Below are 16,173 nucleotides of genomic sequence, written 5' to 3' on the forward strand. Positions count from 1 at the left end.
TACCTTTTTGTGTCTTCAGACTCTTCAGAAAAAGTGTCAGGATCAATAGAAGAAGGAAATTATAACCTTTTGAAAAGTTCTGAAAATTGCATTTAAATTAAACTTCTGAAGTCCAAAATCCAAGTCCCAGCCCTAGACTAGTGAATCAACCACATTTGTGACAAAGTTTGGTCTAAATAATCCAGACTAAATAAAATAGAATTTTTTTTCAAAAGAACTTCTTTCATGACACTGTTTTAGATTAATCACAATCATATATTTTTTTTAATTACAATTGACCCTTAAACAACAGGAGTTTGAACTGTATGGGTCCACTTACACGAGGCTTTTTTTTAAACAAATATACTGGAAAGTTTTTTTGAGATTTGTGATAATTTGAAAAAACTTGCAGGCATACTGGATAGCCTAAAAATATTGAAGAAATTAAGAAATAGGTAAGTCATGAGTGCAAAAAAAATATGTACATATATGTATAGCATACAAAATATGTTAATCAACTGTTTATGTTATCTGTAAGGCTTCCAGTCAACATATTAGTAGTTAAGTTCTGGGCGAGTCAAAGTTATATTCAGATTTTAGACTGTGCAGTGGGGTCACTGCCCTAAACCCCTAAGTTGTTCAGGAGTTAATTAACTGTGTTAAAATTTTCTAGCAATTTACATAGCCTTAAACTGTTACGTCGTTTAGTACCTATATATTGCGTCACCAACTGGAATATAAATTCCTCCTCTCCCATGACTAGCACTGTTGGGAATAATGTCTAAAAAGATGCTTGTGGAACAAATTAAATAGTAAACCTATCACATGAGAAAAAAAATAAGACCAGGGCAAATGGGACAACTCTTCTAAATCTACATTCAGAAAGGAAAATCACTAATACTACTGTTAAATCTGATGGGTGAAAATTAGTCTGGGTTAAAACAAGTGGGCGTGAGAGGAAGGAGTTTTACATTTATGTTTTATTTTTTACTTACCTTTGGACTTTGTACCCTTTGTCTTCAATGACTGCCCCTTGTTCTTTGTCTGTAATGAATGGAGTGAAAAAGACTTGTAGTTTGGATGTACTGACCTAGTAAAGTTTCAAGTCAAATTAATAGGAAGCCTGTCACTAAGGAGTTCCTAGCAACAGCTTTGTTAGCTGACATCTCTGAGTAGAAATCAGTGAGTCCCAGAGATGTCAAGCCTTCAGCCCTAAGGGGGAAAGCAAGAAGAAAAGGGAGCAAAGCTCTGAAGACTGGGAAGACCCCTGAAATTCAAGTGGTGAGAATTCATTTGAAGAGATTCAAATGTGGAGGGATACCTTATGGTGGTGCATATGCCCCTATTTTGTTATTCACTAGTCAAAGTGACATTAGCATCGTATGTAGATGTAAAGAATTTTTAAAACACTTTATGGAAAAAAAAACAATAGAAACAGAATTTATCGAGTCACTGATTAATCTTAACTGTCCATGTAAATAATATATATTAGTTAATATTAGGTATTTTTTCTATTCAAAGTATATGTGGGTAATAAAAGACAATTAATATACTAATGCCTACCCTCAAGAAAGTTGTGCTGTGAAGAGTGGGAGTACTCAGCTAACCTGTAAAGATCCCTTTGAAGAGTAAAGTCTTCTTAAACTATTTAAAATCGGATTATTTTGCCATCAACATTCAGGAAAACAACTAATACGATAAAATGAAACAGAGTGGCATGAGTGTCACACTCACTCATAGCAGGGCGCTGCCTCAGTCTCCCCTAACCTTCTCGCATTATGTCTCATTCACTCTCAGATCCATCGTGCACACACACATATACTCATGCACACAGACACATGCACGTGTGCCTGTCCGTCCTTCCCAAAGGTTCTGTGCCTTAGAAAATTTGGCCCTTTCTCGAGTCTCCGCAAAATACACCAGGACGCTGGTTAACTGTCATAACTGCATTAATCATGAAACAGACAGTCCCAGTGGGGCCACCAGACTGTTGGGGATTTGTGCCCATCAGAACCTATACATGCATGTGGGGGAACTGGAGATGAGGAATTTGATTTAATTACTTCGAGTCAGTATTAAATGCCTTATGTATGACTGTGCCTTCTATTTCTTTTCCTTCTTTCTGACAGGTTGGTTATTTAAAGATGACCTATCTACTTATAACCAGACCAAACTTTTCCCAGGATCTAGAGAAGTTTCAATCCCAAAAAGACTGAATCCCTAGATATTTTTTAAAGGAATTTTTTAGCTCTCCGTGAATTCTAAGTATTTGATTTTGTTTTGTTTGAAGATCAGCTCATTCTTTTCACATTTTTGTGAGTGTTCCCCATCCTGAATAGTAGGACTCCATGTGATATATTCACGTCTCCTTTATGTGACCCCAGTGGGACAAAGAGTCCACACTCATTTGTATTGGTGTTGTTTATATTGCTCTGCTGTTCTTTTGATATTAATTCCTTTGTAGATTCAGGTACAGAGGTTGGCTCTGTACATTCAGGTACAGGTGAAAGTACCACCCCCAACATAGAGATGGTAGTAGAATTTGATCAGTTGTGTCTTCTATTTCCTTAAATTCCATTTGGTGAATCCGTATTGCTCTGAGAGCTTCTGCATTTTTGCATGTGAATCCATTCCATCATTTGATAACTCTGTAGTTCTTGCTGTTTTTTCACGTATCTTCAAGTGGGACTAACAGAGAAGTAGCAGTGACAAATGCAGTCTTCTCATTATTAGTTTAAGGGCTGATCAGGTGGTGCCGAGAAAACATTTAATTCTTCTTGTACATGGAAGGCCAACTCTTTAATTTCTCTAAAAGCATTTTTTAAAAGCTTTTGGAGATTTACATTTAGAGGTTAATAAGAGGAACTGGTATGATTATTAACATGAACTCTTACTGCTCTGTGCTTTCTTTCAGCCTCTTGGTAGAAGAACTGTTAATCATTTTAAAAGATAATAGCAACCATCCAGCTGTAATGAACACCACAGGGCAAATAACGATTATTATCAGGAACTTGAAGCTGTCCAAGGACTAGAGGTTAAACAAAGTTGAATCTGAGACACCATATATTTTATACTGTTTCATATTATAACTGTTCTCATCAAATATTATTGTTAACACCTGTATTCCTCCTGTTCTCCTTTTCGAACAGTTCAAAAAATATACTCTGTAGAATCTCTGTGAGTGGGTTTTCATTTGGTATTGTGGGCTAAAGATCTTCCCATATGACATTTTTCTAAGTAAATGTACAGAAGCTGTATTTCTACAGTTTATTTTTAGAACATTTTGAAAATAAAAAGTAGCAGAGAGTTTATGTAAAATTAAGTCTCAAATGCTGTTAGAAATGTTAAAGAGAAGGGAGAGGAAATAGTAAAAGAAAAAGAAAGAAAAAGGAAAAAAGAATGACATCTAGCTCTAAAAATAGATAAATAGAACTGAGGAAGATTCATGAAATGTATTCACATATTATGGTTGAAGAATGAGAAACAAGTATTTTTCCAGGAGTCAAAACGAGGTCTTGGTAAAAAAATGCTTTGGAATCATATAAGAACTGAACATATATTGGCTACAGTGTTCTCTTTTAGAGGATGGATTCGGTATCACTGCCTCACAAAATACCCCCAAATTTAGTGACTTTAGACAATAACCACTTATCTCACCCAGTTTCTGTGGGTCATGAATTTGAGAGTAGATTACTTGGGTGGATCTGGCTAAGAGTCTCACGTGATTGCATTCCAGTTGTCAACTGAGGTTAGTCATTTGAAAACTTGATTGATGCTGGTATATCCACTTCCAAGTGGCTCACTCACATGCCTAACATAGAAATACTGGTTATGGGCAGGAGGCTTCAGTTGCTTGCCAGGTGGGTCTCTCCATTGGTTGTTTGAGTGTCCTTATGACATGGTAGCTGCCTTCCCCCGAGGGTGATTTTGTCCCTCAAGAAACATCTGGCAATGTCTGGAAATATTTTTGGTTGCTGCAACTTGGGCGGGAGTGCTACAAGCATCTCCTGGTAGAGGCCAGGGATACTGCTAAACATTCTGCAAGGCACAGGACAGTCACTCACAGCAAAGAGTTATTCAGCTGAAAATTAATAGTGTTGAAGGTGAGAAACCCTGCCCCAGAGCAAGTGATCCAACAAAGAGGAAGGTAGAAGCTGCAATGTCTTTTATGACCTAGCATCAGGACTCAAACTGTCATTTCTTCAACATCCTGTTGGTTATATAGATCAGTCCTATTCACTGTGGGAGGGGAATATGCAGGGGAATAAATACCAGGAGGCAAGAATTATTGGGGGCCATCGTGGAAGCCAGCTCTCACAGAAGAACTTTGTGTGTAGAATGACATTATTTGGTTTAGGAATTTTAAAGAAATTATTTAATTAAAAAAACGAATGTGAAATATTGCTGATATTCCAGAAGCCACGATCTTTCCTCTCCTTGTTTTCAAATATATGCATGGGTGTGTTTGTGGGTATAACTTACAGTTTTGAGGCTTTAAATCAGTAAAGTCAGAAAACAAGGAAAATAATCTATTAAGGTATTCTCAGGGAAGGAACAGGGCACATTTTAAACAACAAATTAAGTGATGAATACTATTTGAATACCTTTAAATTAATTAAGGGCCGACAGTATAAACGTAAAAGCAATATGTAATTACCACATTGAAGCAAATGTCCCCAACTACGCTACTCACATCCACTTCTAAAAGAGGCAGGTGCACATTAAGCAAAAGTGCAGAATGGCAAAGTGAGGAAGCCAAATGAGAAGCTAGAACATATTACCCTCAGCTCGATAACTTAAGACTTGAATTTAAATGGCAGTCAAGTCTAATGGTAGCATTAACACAGCAAAAGCATACCTATCAGGGAATTCCTGGAGCTCTCTCTGCCTGCTTAACAAGGCATCTTGCAGTCTGGAAGTCCAAAAGCAAGGGTGTGTTCCCGAAAAGGGCTTCAGGACTATGTGCTCTCTAGGATGACAGACCTGATTTTTAGGTAACGGGAAGCTACTAATTAAGTTTGGAGTTGGGATGGTCACCAGAGTAAGATTTCTAATTCTTCAAGGGCTAGGGAAATAATTTTAAGATTGTTAAAGTTAGTTTTATATTATATTACATTGCTTTAATTGACTCTTGCACATAAATGTAAACCTTTTCTCATCCAAATTCTTCATGAAGGAAAGATCAGGGACACACCAGTCTTTTCGGGGATCTCATGATATTTATTTTGTTTTTCTCTGTACTATTTACTGATTTTCCTACTAAACTGTAGGGGGGAAAATGCCTTATTTGGGTGGGAAAGGCGAAAGAGGGCTCTTACAGTGAGCAATAGGGACAAAAGAAGAAAAAGATGAATGTGAACATGAGCTAGGGAAGAGAGGTGCGGCCTCAGCACACATTATGCAATTCAGCCTGTCATGTAGCTTCCCTACTTAATTTAATACGATTATTTCATCAGAGAGGATAATAACAGCATCGTGATTAATTTTGCACCGTTTCATGACTGCTTTTATTCCTCCCCATATGTTAGTATTGCTGCTTACGTCACATGAGTATTAATGATAGGTATGGGGACAGTTTTCAGATTGTGCACAGGAAGTGGCCTGAAATATATATATATCTTTATTTATATATATTTACTTATTTATTTATTAAATCATTGCATGGCTATTAAAGAATCAAAGCATATTTATAAATGAAACAACATATTAAATGCATAGACAAACTGTCCTTAAAGAATTTAGTTTAAATGAGACACAGTCCCGCATAGCTTTATTCCTAGGGCTTGAATAAAAAGTAAATGCACTTGTTTGCTCCTTTATTACTGGCCACACAAAACTAAAGGCTCAAAGCCACATGCCTAGATGTCAAGTGATTTGCATTTTTCTAATGCCCAACATATAATAGCCATTATTAAATAGTTGAAATTCCATTCAATAAATAATGAATGGATGGATGGATGATTGAATAAATGTTATATGTTCTTGTTCTTTGCCATCAGAGTGCTATAAATTTGTTAACTACCAAATTTTGATTTTCAATAACTACTTCAAGTAAATATTTAAGGAAGTGGAATTTGGGGACAACTGTGATATGGCATGAACTAGATTATTGATCAGATAATGAGAATGAATAAAGAAGTAAATAAAGATGAAATTTTTATTCTGAAAGATATAATCATTTGCACATCCTTAATGATACATCTTGTGGTCCAGAATCCTGCATGTGGGTATAGATCTACGATGCGAAGGACAAGAGTACAAATAGGAAGAAAGAAGTAGACTTCTTTACTGGTATCTGTGTTCTCTAGTTCTCTATTAAAATTCCTTAGCAAAATAATGAATGAAGATTAAGGAGTGGGGAGAGAAAAATAACCTTGTAGGATTCTGGAGAGTGATTTTTCTTTGATAAATTATGTTTGATTTCATAACTAATTTGATCTTTGCACATTATAGAATTATGAATATTATAGTTATAATAGAGTAAAATGTTTTTCCTAGAATAAACTTATGATTTGAAAACAGTGTGAGTGAAATATATTTTAACTTTATATAGTTATTTTACAGCATTTGTTGTTTGTTAATTGTGATCCTGAACGCATCCCTACAGTCACGATCACAGTTGGTATTTCTTCAGTGCATCTAAGGCAATATATTTGTGTCAAATTCTTTTCTTTACCTAATTTATAATTTATATGTGTGTGGAATTTTCATTGGCTGGGATACAAATGCATTAGAACCTCCACAATATTTCTAGTACTATGACCACAGGCTGACGTTAAGTGAAATGTTTGCTTTGAGACAAGTCGTAGTAGCTAAAGTGGAACACGCCTGAACTATATGTTTTTTTTGGATTGTCCTTGTTTTGCATTCTTGTTAGATTCTATATTTCTCTAAGTAAGATTAGGTAATTCTTTATTAGGGGAATTTATAGTCATGAATAGATTCCTAAAACTTGTTTTTGGATGTACAACATAGTATTCTCTTGCACCTAAGTGTATGATTTGTTATACTTTCTGCCATATTGTACATGAACCTTTGATATTTTTCTCAAAGGTTAGTCTAATTTAACAAGTCCTTAGTATTACTGAAGGAAATTTTCGATGCTAAATGGTGTAGAGGACGGAGAAACATTAAAAAATCACCTAAAACAAGTTAACAATTTGTGCTTTAACTTTTAAACTAATGTACGAAGTACCAAATGTGTGTATTAGTTCATTTTCTTGTATGTGTACTGACCTTTATGTGGTTTATTATGTGATAGAATTATATGGTTAGGGCTGAATTCCAGAAATTATATTTCAACAACATCTCTTTAAATTTAAATTCGTCATGTAAATGAAAAGAGTATTGTATGTTGAGTCCAAAAACCTGGATTTCATTAGACCTTTCTGAGCCTTAGTTTCCTTTCTGAAGTTATTAATCACTTCACAGTATTAAAGATTAAATAAATGATTTGACATATTTATAGCGAATTCCATAACTATGTAGACTGTAGCCTTCAGTTAGTTAAAACTTGCTTACCTTAGCTTACACGTTTACTTAAGCGTAAATGCTTGCCTTATACTTATCATATACCAGTTTAGAGCTACTCAGCAGCTACATAGGCTTCTTCTTAACTATTACTTTGTGTATAAATGAAGCAAGTATGAAATACGCTATTTCCAAAAGTTTCAACTGGCAACATCATTCAACAATTAGACAAGTAATTAGATTCTGGTGTACTCTACTTGATGGTGTACTTGATAGAAATGCTGTCATTTCCACTGCTTTCCTGACCTTGAAAATTACTTACAGTCTTTTATATATAAAGTATTTATAATTTTTAAATATATGTTTTATTAAGAATACTGGTTAATCATGCTAAGCTTATGCATTTCTTCTGAATAATAAGATATCACAAATGAAAAACAACCTAGAAAAAGCCTCACCTTTGGCATATTCATAATTATGAGAATGCATGTCATGAATAAATAGTCCACTTCCATTTTATAGTTAGGATTTTTAAATTTTCATCTAGTCAAATGAAAAATAATTAATAGAGAAAGGGAAACTACTGTAATTTTTGTATTCTTCATGAATAATGGGCACTTGGTATAGTAGCTCAGTAGTAAATTATTAGAAGAACCAAATTGTGAAATAATATCATATAATGGTTCACAATTATTTATATAGTTACCAGTATAAGGATCAAACATGTGGGTTCTTATTAATATACCGTTAGCCTGGTCACACAATGAAAGAGAATGAAAGGGCAATTTTGAATGACATTTCTATCAACTTCGGAACTGTCAGCCTCTATTATGTCCATGGGGCTTTGCGCTTTTTGGCTTTCAGACATCTGTGCTGCCTTGAATGCAGGAAAATATTATGATTTCCAGCAGATCTCTTGCTCTGATCAATGCTTCGGGTAGTCATTTTTAATATGCACGTATAATAGTTCTTAGTGCCGAAAAGCTAAGCATATGACATTTCACCCCCTCAGCACCCACGTCTGCATCATCTTTGTGGACACCACCTCTCCCCCAGTACACACACTCACACTTGATTTCCTCTGTACTCCTAAATCTCTGTTGCAACTCTGGGAATATGTTCCTTCCTTTCTGCACGAAGTGAAACAGCAACCTTTAATTTCTCGAAGTATCCCCTCAAAACTTTTGTAAGAGTTGTGATACTGTCAAAAGAAGTTTTCAGGCTATCATGACAAAAGCCAATCGTTTCATACAGAAAGTAGTAGGCAGGTACAACTATCATCAGGGAAAAACTGCCTAGAATATTTATAGTTGCATAGTAAATAGTTGATAAAGCTCCAGTATGACAGGATATTTAGGCTGAATAGTAGGGGAAAATCTGAATTCTAATGCTTATTGGCCCACTGAATCTCAGTAGCATATAGTTAATTATGCATATACATGTTTTCATTCATTATTACTAACATATGTTCTGATAAAATTTTAAAGATTGAAATAATATTACATATTCTTAACATTACCCCCTTAGATTGAGGAAGGTTTTCAAAGGATTGTGAAGCCTAATAAATAAAGATTTTTAATGACCTCCCTTTATGCTATGTAAGGCAGTGTCTCTCATATGTTTGTATGCATCAGAATCACCTGGGAATGCTTGTTAAAACACAGGTTGCTGGAACCTATCTCCAAAGTTTCTAGGATAGAGAATTTGCCTTTCTAACAAGTTCCCAGGTGGTACTGATGGTACTAGTTCAGGGATCGCATTTTGAGAAGTTCTCATCCATACTTGAGTACAGGAGAAAAAGACACTATTCCTGGGGATCTGCTGTCATATATAAGGATTACGGCTGACTGGCTGGACCAAATGTTGAAAGATCTGGGAATGATTTTTGTCCTGTAGTTTTTAAAATGCTTAGTTCAGAATTATATAGCCAGTCATGGAATTATTTTACTTCCAAGATTCTATGAATTCATAAAAATTTGGTATCATGGTCAATAATTTATTATACATCTAACATGAACCCAGATTGCCATTTGAATTACTCATGGATTTTCAAATAACTGTTATTTTCTCTGAAACAGAAGACAGAATTGAAAAAAAAAAGTTCAAGCGTAATTTTCCCTAGCCTGTTTATGGGTTTCCTAAGTGATGCTAACCATGGAATCAAATAACAATAAATCACTTCTAAAAATACAAATTTATACCATTTTTGTAAAGTGATTTATTTCAATGTTTTGGGGTAAATATATACATCAGATTTTATACACATCAATTAATATGCTTCCATGTCACCAAACCATACCATTTGATTCTAAATTGTTCCACTTTCAACAAGTTATCCAGCTGTTACTGGTAGATATTTTGTGTTCTTAATTGTGAAGATGAAACTAAGTGGAAACTAAATTTTTGTTCTACAATAATACCTACATAAAATTGGATATAATGTAAACAATAAAGAAGAAATGACTCAATATTCCAATTTTAGAGCACAAAAAAGGAGTAACTTTCTCAGTTTGCAATGAAAGAAAAGTAATGTTATCTGATTCTTATATATTGTGATAGACATTTTAGTGATAATCATATCCATAAATTTTATATATGAATTTACATAAGACCTAATGTAGAAAGGTGTAGAATAGAATGTAAAACTATGTAAATGACCTATTCAAGCATAGGACAATTGAAAATCGCCACACATGCTGAGCTGACCACAGGCAAATCTTCATACCACCATGTAGTACACTGTGAGGAAAATCTGGAAAGCAAATCTGCATTTTTAAAAAATGTAATATCAAGTATTTAGAACATCATTGCATATAAATAAATAGTACATATTAATATAATGCTCATGATGTTTATTTTCATTTTTAGACCAAACCCTAAAGTGTTTCTGTGAAACCTAGGAGAAAATGTATTTTCTAAGAAAGAAAGTTTTCTTCTGTTTTGTATTTAATATGGAGAACAGTTCTAATCAGAGGTACACACCATTTAGCTCCCCCATCATGGGATGTTCTGGGTACTCTATCGAAGCACCAGGGTCCAAAGATGCTTGGGACTCAACACCTATTCGTTGGAGGTTGAAAAATAAACAAGCTACATCATAGTTTTATGTGAAATATGCATTGTCTCTCTATAAAAATGAATAGTACAAATAATGTCTTTTTAAAGGTGACAGGTGACACCTATCTTTCTTACAGGTGACATCAGTTATATGCTTTCTGGATAACTGAGTGCACGTGTACTTTCTCTCATGCAAAAGGTTGTTTATAATATGTAGTTGAAAGTGCCATTGTTGACAGCTAACCAAACACTATAATGTTCAGGCTGAATGTTAAGATCGCTGATTGGTAGAGTATTTGATGGGAAATGACAGGCAGTATACCTGTGTTTTTCTAGGCATTTTTAATCAGCCTTTCCTCATCACAGCTCATGTTCTAATGATCATTGCAGGATGAAGTGGCACAGCCACTGAACCTATCAGCTAAACCCAAGACCTCTGATGGCAAATCACCCACATCACCCACCTCTCCCCATATGCCAGCTCTGAGAATAAACAGTGGGGCGGGCCCCCTCAAAGCCTCTGTCCCAGCATCATTAGCTAGTCCTTCAGCCAGAGTTAGCACAATAGGTAAGTTCTGTTTCTTTTGTTCTTGCTGATTTTCTGTTTATGGCAATTGAATGAAAGCATCTTTTACTGGCAAATCATGCATACCCTCTGCATGGCTTTAGTTCCATAGGAGAGTCTCAATATGGTGAACCTCATAGGTCTGTTTTAAACATGCGGTTGAAATTTATAACTGAAGTCCAAGTTATAATGTCCCCCTGAAAATCTAATTGAACTGGTTATGTTTGTTGATATAAACTGATGTTCTTAAATTTTTGAAAAAGAGGTCTAAGTGACTAATCACAGAGAGCAGCGGTTCCAGATTGTTGTTGTTAGGTGGCTTGCCTTTTCAATCACTGAAATTTATTTCCATTTTGTGTGATGTGTACAAAGTATGCATAATGATGAAATACATTCTGCCAGGATCAGCAGTCAACCTTCGGGATATTAAATTTTTTTCAGTTCCATATTACTTGAAGTTTACCCAAACACACCAAAGTGTTATAAAAAGTGGGTGGCTTTGTTTCTCCATAATTGTCATTTTAGCAGAGTAAGCAAACACTAGAAAATGCTTTTATAATTTCAATTCAACTTTTAAAAAATTCCAATAATTTTTAGTTTAGTAACACATAAATTAGACTGTAAATGTTGGGTTGGCAAAAAAGCTTGATTGGGTTTTTCCTATAACATCTTTGGGAAAACCCAAACGAACTTTTTGGCCGACCCAATATTTCAACCCACATTTATTGATGTTTATTATTTGCATACAGTTATGAGGAAGCTAACACAGACCAGCCCTCAAGCAGCTAGGGTTTAGTTGGGGGAAGTCATCTATCTTACAGTACAGATCAGCTGTTGTGAGTGCTGCTGCAGAGCACAGGTAACAATGCTATAGTCAGAAGGAGGAGAGTGTTAGATTCTATTCGGGAAGGAGCAGGATAGGCTAATTGAAATGGAGCCTGAAGAAGAGATGCATCCCTAGGCATTTTAGGCTGTAAGACAGAACCCAGAGTAAAATATCGTATTTTTGAGAAATGCACTGATTTGGCTAGAATATAGAATGAGTATATAGTGGAAAGTGATCAGAGTTAAAACTGAAAGGGGCAGATGGAATCTGATTTGATGCTATCCTAAGAAATTTTTGACTTTTTCTGCAGACACCAATCTGATTAGAATTTAGAGAAGAGTATTGACAGCAGAAAGAGATTGGAATCAGGGAAGTCATTGTTTTAGTGTAGGACGAGAGTAAGTTACATGAAATAGAAATACGCAATGATAAAACAAAGGAGAAAATAGACTGAAGAGGTATCATTAAAGAAAAATTGATGTAACTTATCCACAATAGAATGTACCTGGTGAGGTTCAAGTTGGAGACAGGGAAGTCTGGGATTTTGAATTTATAAAATAGAAAGGATAGTGCCCCCCTGAACTGTGAAAGAGAAGACCAGAGTGGCAGCAGGTTTGGGGGAAGACATAAATATAAAAATTTAATAAGCGTTGAATTTGGAACTTAAAGAGCTATTTAGATAGAGAAGTTCAGGAGGACATTGTTAATGTCAATCTGACATGTGAAAGGGGTGCTAGAATTTTAGACATGGATATTATTCCTTCATGAGGTTCTGGAAGCCATCAGAGCAAATAAGTTCACCAAAGAAGGATGTGTACTACCTGCTGTATTAGTTATCTCTTACTGTGTAACAAACTAACTTAAATCTCAAGAGCTTCAAACAACCAACATTTATTATCTCTTCGCTTCTGAGGGTCAGGATCTGGAAGCAGCTTAACTGGGTGGTTCTGGCTTAGGGTCTCTCTCATGGTTCCAGTCTAGATGGAAGCCAGAGCCTAGGACTTGACTGGAGATAGACAATCCTTGTCCAAGATGACTTACTTGCGTGGCTGTTGGCTGGAGACCTCAGTTCTTTGCTACGTGGGTCTTTTCATAGAGCTGCTCATAGCATGACAGCTTACTTTTCCCAGAGTGAGTGGTCCAGGAAAGGGAGCAAAGAGAAAGCCACGGTGCCTTTTATGATCTGATCTCCAAAGTCACACACAGTCAGCTCTGCTTTATTTGTTTCATTATAAGAGAATCACTAAGTCCAGCCCTACTCAAAGAAAGGAGAATTAGGCTCCAACTCTGAAGGAGGGAATATCAGAGTGTCTTTGGACATATTTTTAAAGCACCCCACTTTTTTTAGGGGGAAAACTGATAAAGAACATGGGAGTATCTTAGAATAAGAATGAAGATAAGGCAGTGACCTGCTTGCCTAGGACAAATTAAAGTTTGAAAAAGGAGCGGTTACTTAATGGTGTCACATTCTGTAGAAAAGTTAAAGAACATGAGGAAGGAAAGCCTTTGAATTTAGCTGGAGCTCGCGGACAGGTAGACTGTAACAGAGAGATTTTATAGAATGGTTTCGCAGAACTTCAGTTATAAAGATTTGAAGAACATGAGGACAGAAAGTACAGTTGACATATGGATCAGTCTTTTTGTAAACTTAGTGTTGAGAAGTGATTATATTTTGGGAAGACTGAGTAGAGGCAGATTTTAGAATAGGAAATCGTGTGTGCGTGTGTGTTCTGTGTGTGTGTGTATACATACATATATGTGTATAAACAAAGACGAGTTGGAGAGATCTATAGATATGAAAGAGTGCATGGGTGATGACAGCAAGGAGAAACAAGAGAGGATTAGCTTTGATTGAAGGAAATGAGGAAAAAGGGGTAATGTTACAGAGAAATTGTGGGATGGACAAAAGGAAAGCTGAAGGAGTATATTTCAAATGCTTCCATCTCCACAGCATTGAATTCCAGATTATTTGCCAAAAGGAAGTCAGTCTGGGCCAGTGGGGCGGCAGTGAGAAGAGAAACATTGAGAACTGAGGCTTTGAGAAATTTGAAAATGGTTTGGGGCACATGTGTTCTTTTTATCGTTATGCACCATTCTGCTATGATCTCGCAGTTACTCTGCTTAACATCCTAAGTGGACACCAAGATAAGATTTGCTTTCATGTCTGAAGCATGTAAAAGAAAAAATATTTTATTTGGCAAGAATGATTCACTTCCATAATAGACACGAAGGCTCATAAATATCACAGTGTTGGTATATGAGCTACTTTTGTAATATCCCCAGAACTGGAATATTTAACTAAGAGAATAACTAATATATTTGCATTTTTTTGTCATGTGAGGATTTTTTACTTCAGCATTCCAAGGATTGAAGTATGACAAAATATTTTAGCAAGGCAAGAATGTATTTAATGACATTTATCATCTGACTTTTTCCACTACTAAAACTTCTCTTGTTTTTTTTCCCCTAAAAAGTCCCACATACACATCCCTCAAATTTTCCAAGGATTTGATACCACTACAATTTACTTTTCTCTTTTCAACAAATGCAGATGTTGAGAGCTGAAACTGTAATGAGTAATAATGTAGTTGGATAAAAGCTGTGAGCATTAATGGTGTTGTAAAGGTCACCCCTGAAAGAAGAATTAATGTATTATGCCATTAATAACCCATGGAAAACTGTGAACCAAAAGATAACTTAAGTTATCATTAATGACATGAGGCTCTTTGCTATATATCTATTAGCTACAAATAAAGAGAGCTTTTGAGGTTGGTGAGCAGTATTACTGTGTGTTCTCTAAGAATGCTCTTTACGGTATGCAAATGATAGGCAGCTCCAAAGAAAGCTCCTTCAAAAGCAGGAACAGTTTAGAAGAATGATGGATAATTTTAGAATCTTTTGGCCACATGTTATCTTTCCCTTACTGGCCTTTTCCACCTATGCTGTGCATAGGTATAACACTTTAAACTTTTACCAAACATTTTTAGTCTATTTTCTCACTGCGGCTTATTTCAGAATTGTAGACCTTTAACGAGGCAGAGCAGAAATCCCTATCAGCTAGTCAAAAATGGTTATTTTCCAGATAAGGGCCCAAGGCTTAAAGAGGCTGAGTGCTTACCCAGGGATTCTAAGTAAGTCCCTGTCACAGTGTGGACGGTCCTGGGATTCTGCGGCTGTTACCGCTCTTTTGACTTTAAGGAAACAAATGTACATGACCGCCTGGTAACTTGCTCAAACTCACAGCCAGTGGAGGTTGAGGCCTTAAAATCATAGCCTCTGAGTTGCATGCTTTCTTTCCACTTGTTGCCTGTTGGCAGCCTCTCTGCCTTAGACGCTCCTCTCAGTTGTCTGTCTATCCTTTCCCTCATCCGTCCCATCTGTGGGTATTCAATATCTTCTCTAGGCCACTGATTTTGCTAAATCTGAAGGGTAAGCAGATGAAAGTCTTGGACTGAGGCCTTAGATACCTATAGTCTTTGTTCTGTCGTGTCTTTGGAAAATGTTGGAGCATATTATTCTTGCCCTCCATTCCTCAGAGGCATTAATACATGAAAATTAAAACTGTACTGAGCAGATGTAGGAGACACACATTGATTCAGTAAAATGAAGGGAAATATTTCCAAGTCCAGTAATGTGGCATTTTGTTTCTACAACTTGCTAATTTAAAATATGATGATGTGAAGGAGGATTTTACCTTAAAATTTCATTAGTTTACATTTTTAACGAGAAAAAACTTCTGTGAGGGTGGGTTATTGAACGAGAATATTGTAATCATGTCATAGAAAGCCATTGGATTATCAGGAAGTTAGGGGTATTATTTAACATCTGACAGTTAATATTTGCATAGCACTTTACAGTTTACAAATTGCTTTCACATAAATTATCTAATTCTCATGAATTTTCACAGATGAAGAAATGGCTGCGTATCAGGGTGCCAAAAAATTGGTGATAAGTGACCTCAAAAAATAGAAAAAAATATTAATATTTGTTGACAATTACTTGAAACACGTGCCCTTTCTTTTACTACAGCTGAAGAATCCTTACATAAAACAATTAAATGCAGTAAATAAGAATTTGTATTACCCTGATAGCATCCTGTAAATCCATGAATTTTAAGAAATCTGTGTCACGTGGTTCAGGCTTCCATTGACATGATGGCATAGATAATCAGTGAACTTGGAATTATAAAGGTAGATATTTTCAACTTAGAAATATGCATTTATTCCTTCAACAGACCCTACCATGGGCCAAAGGAATAAAAGACTGAAAGAAAAAA

The 16,173-nt window shown here is 35.7% G+C and overlaps 1 protein-coding gene across 24 annotated transcripts in view; it reads left to right on the forward strand.

Annotated features, from left to right (window-relative positions):
- SOX5 (SRY-box transcription factor 5) overlaps positions 1-16,173 on the forward strand; it is a 952,888-nt gene that overhangs the window by 902,710 nt on the left and 34,005 nt on the right. For all 24 annotated transcript variants that reach the window (XM_057701095.1, XM_057701087.1, XM_057701097.1 and 21 more), the window contains one exon: positions 10,897-11,074. In XM_057701095.1, coding sequence (XP_057557078.1) covers positions 10,897-11,074 — 178 coding nt within the window. The remainder of the gene's footprint in view (positions 1-10,896; positions 11,075-16,173) is intronic.

Source organism: Hippopotamus amphibius, chromosome 12 (assembly GCF_030028045.1).
Source record: "Hippopotamus amphibius kiboko isolate mHipAmp2 chromosome 12, mHipAmp2.hap2, whole genome shotgun sequence".
NCBI classification, from domain to species: domain Eukaryota; kingdom Metazoa; phylum Chordata; class Mammalia; order Artiodactyla; family Hippopotamidae; genus Hippopotamus; species Hippopotamus amphibius.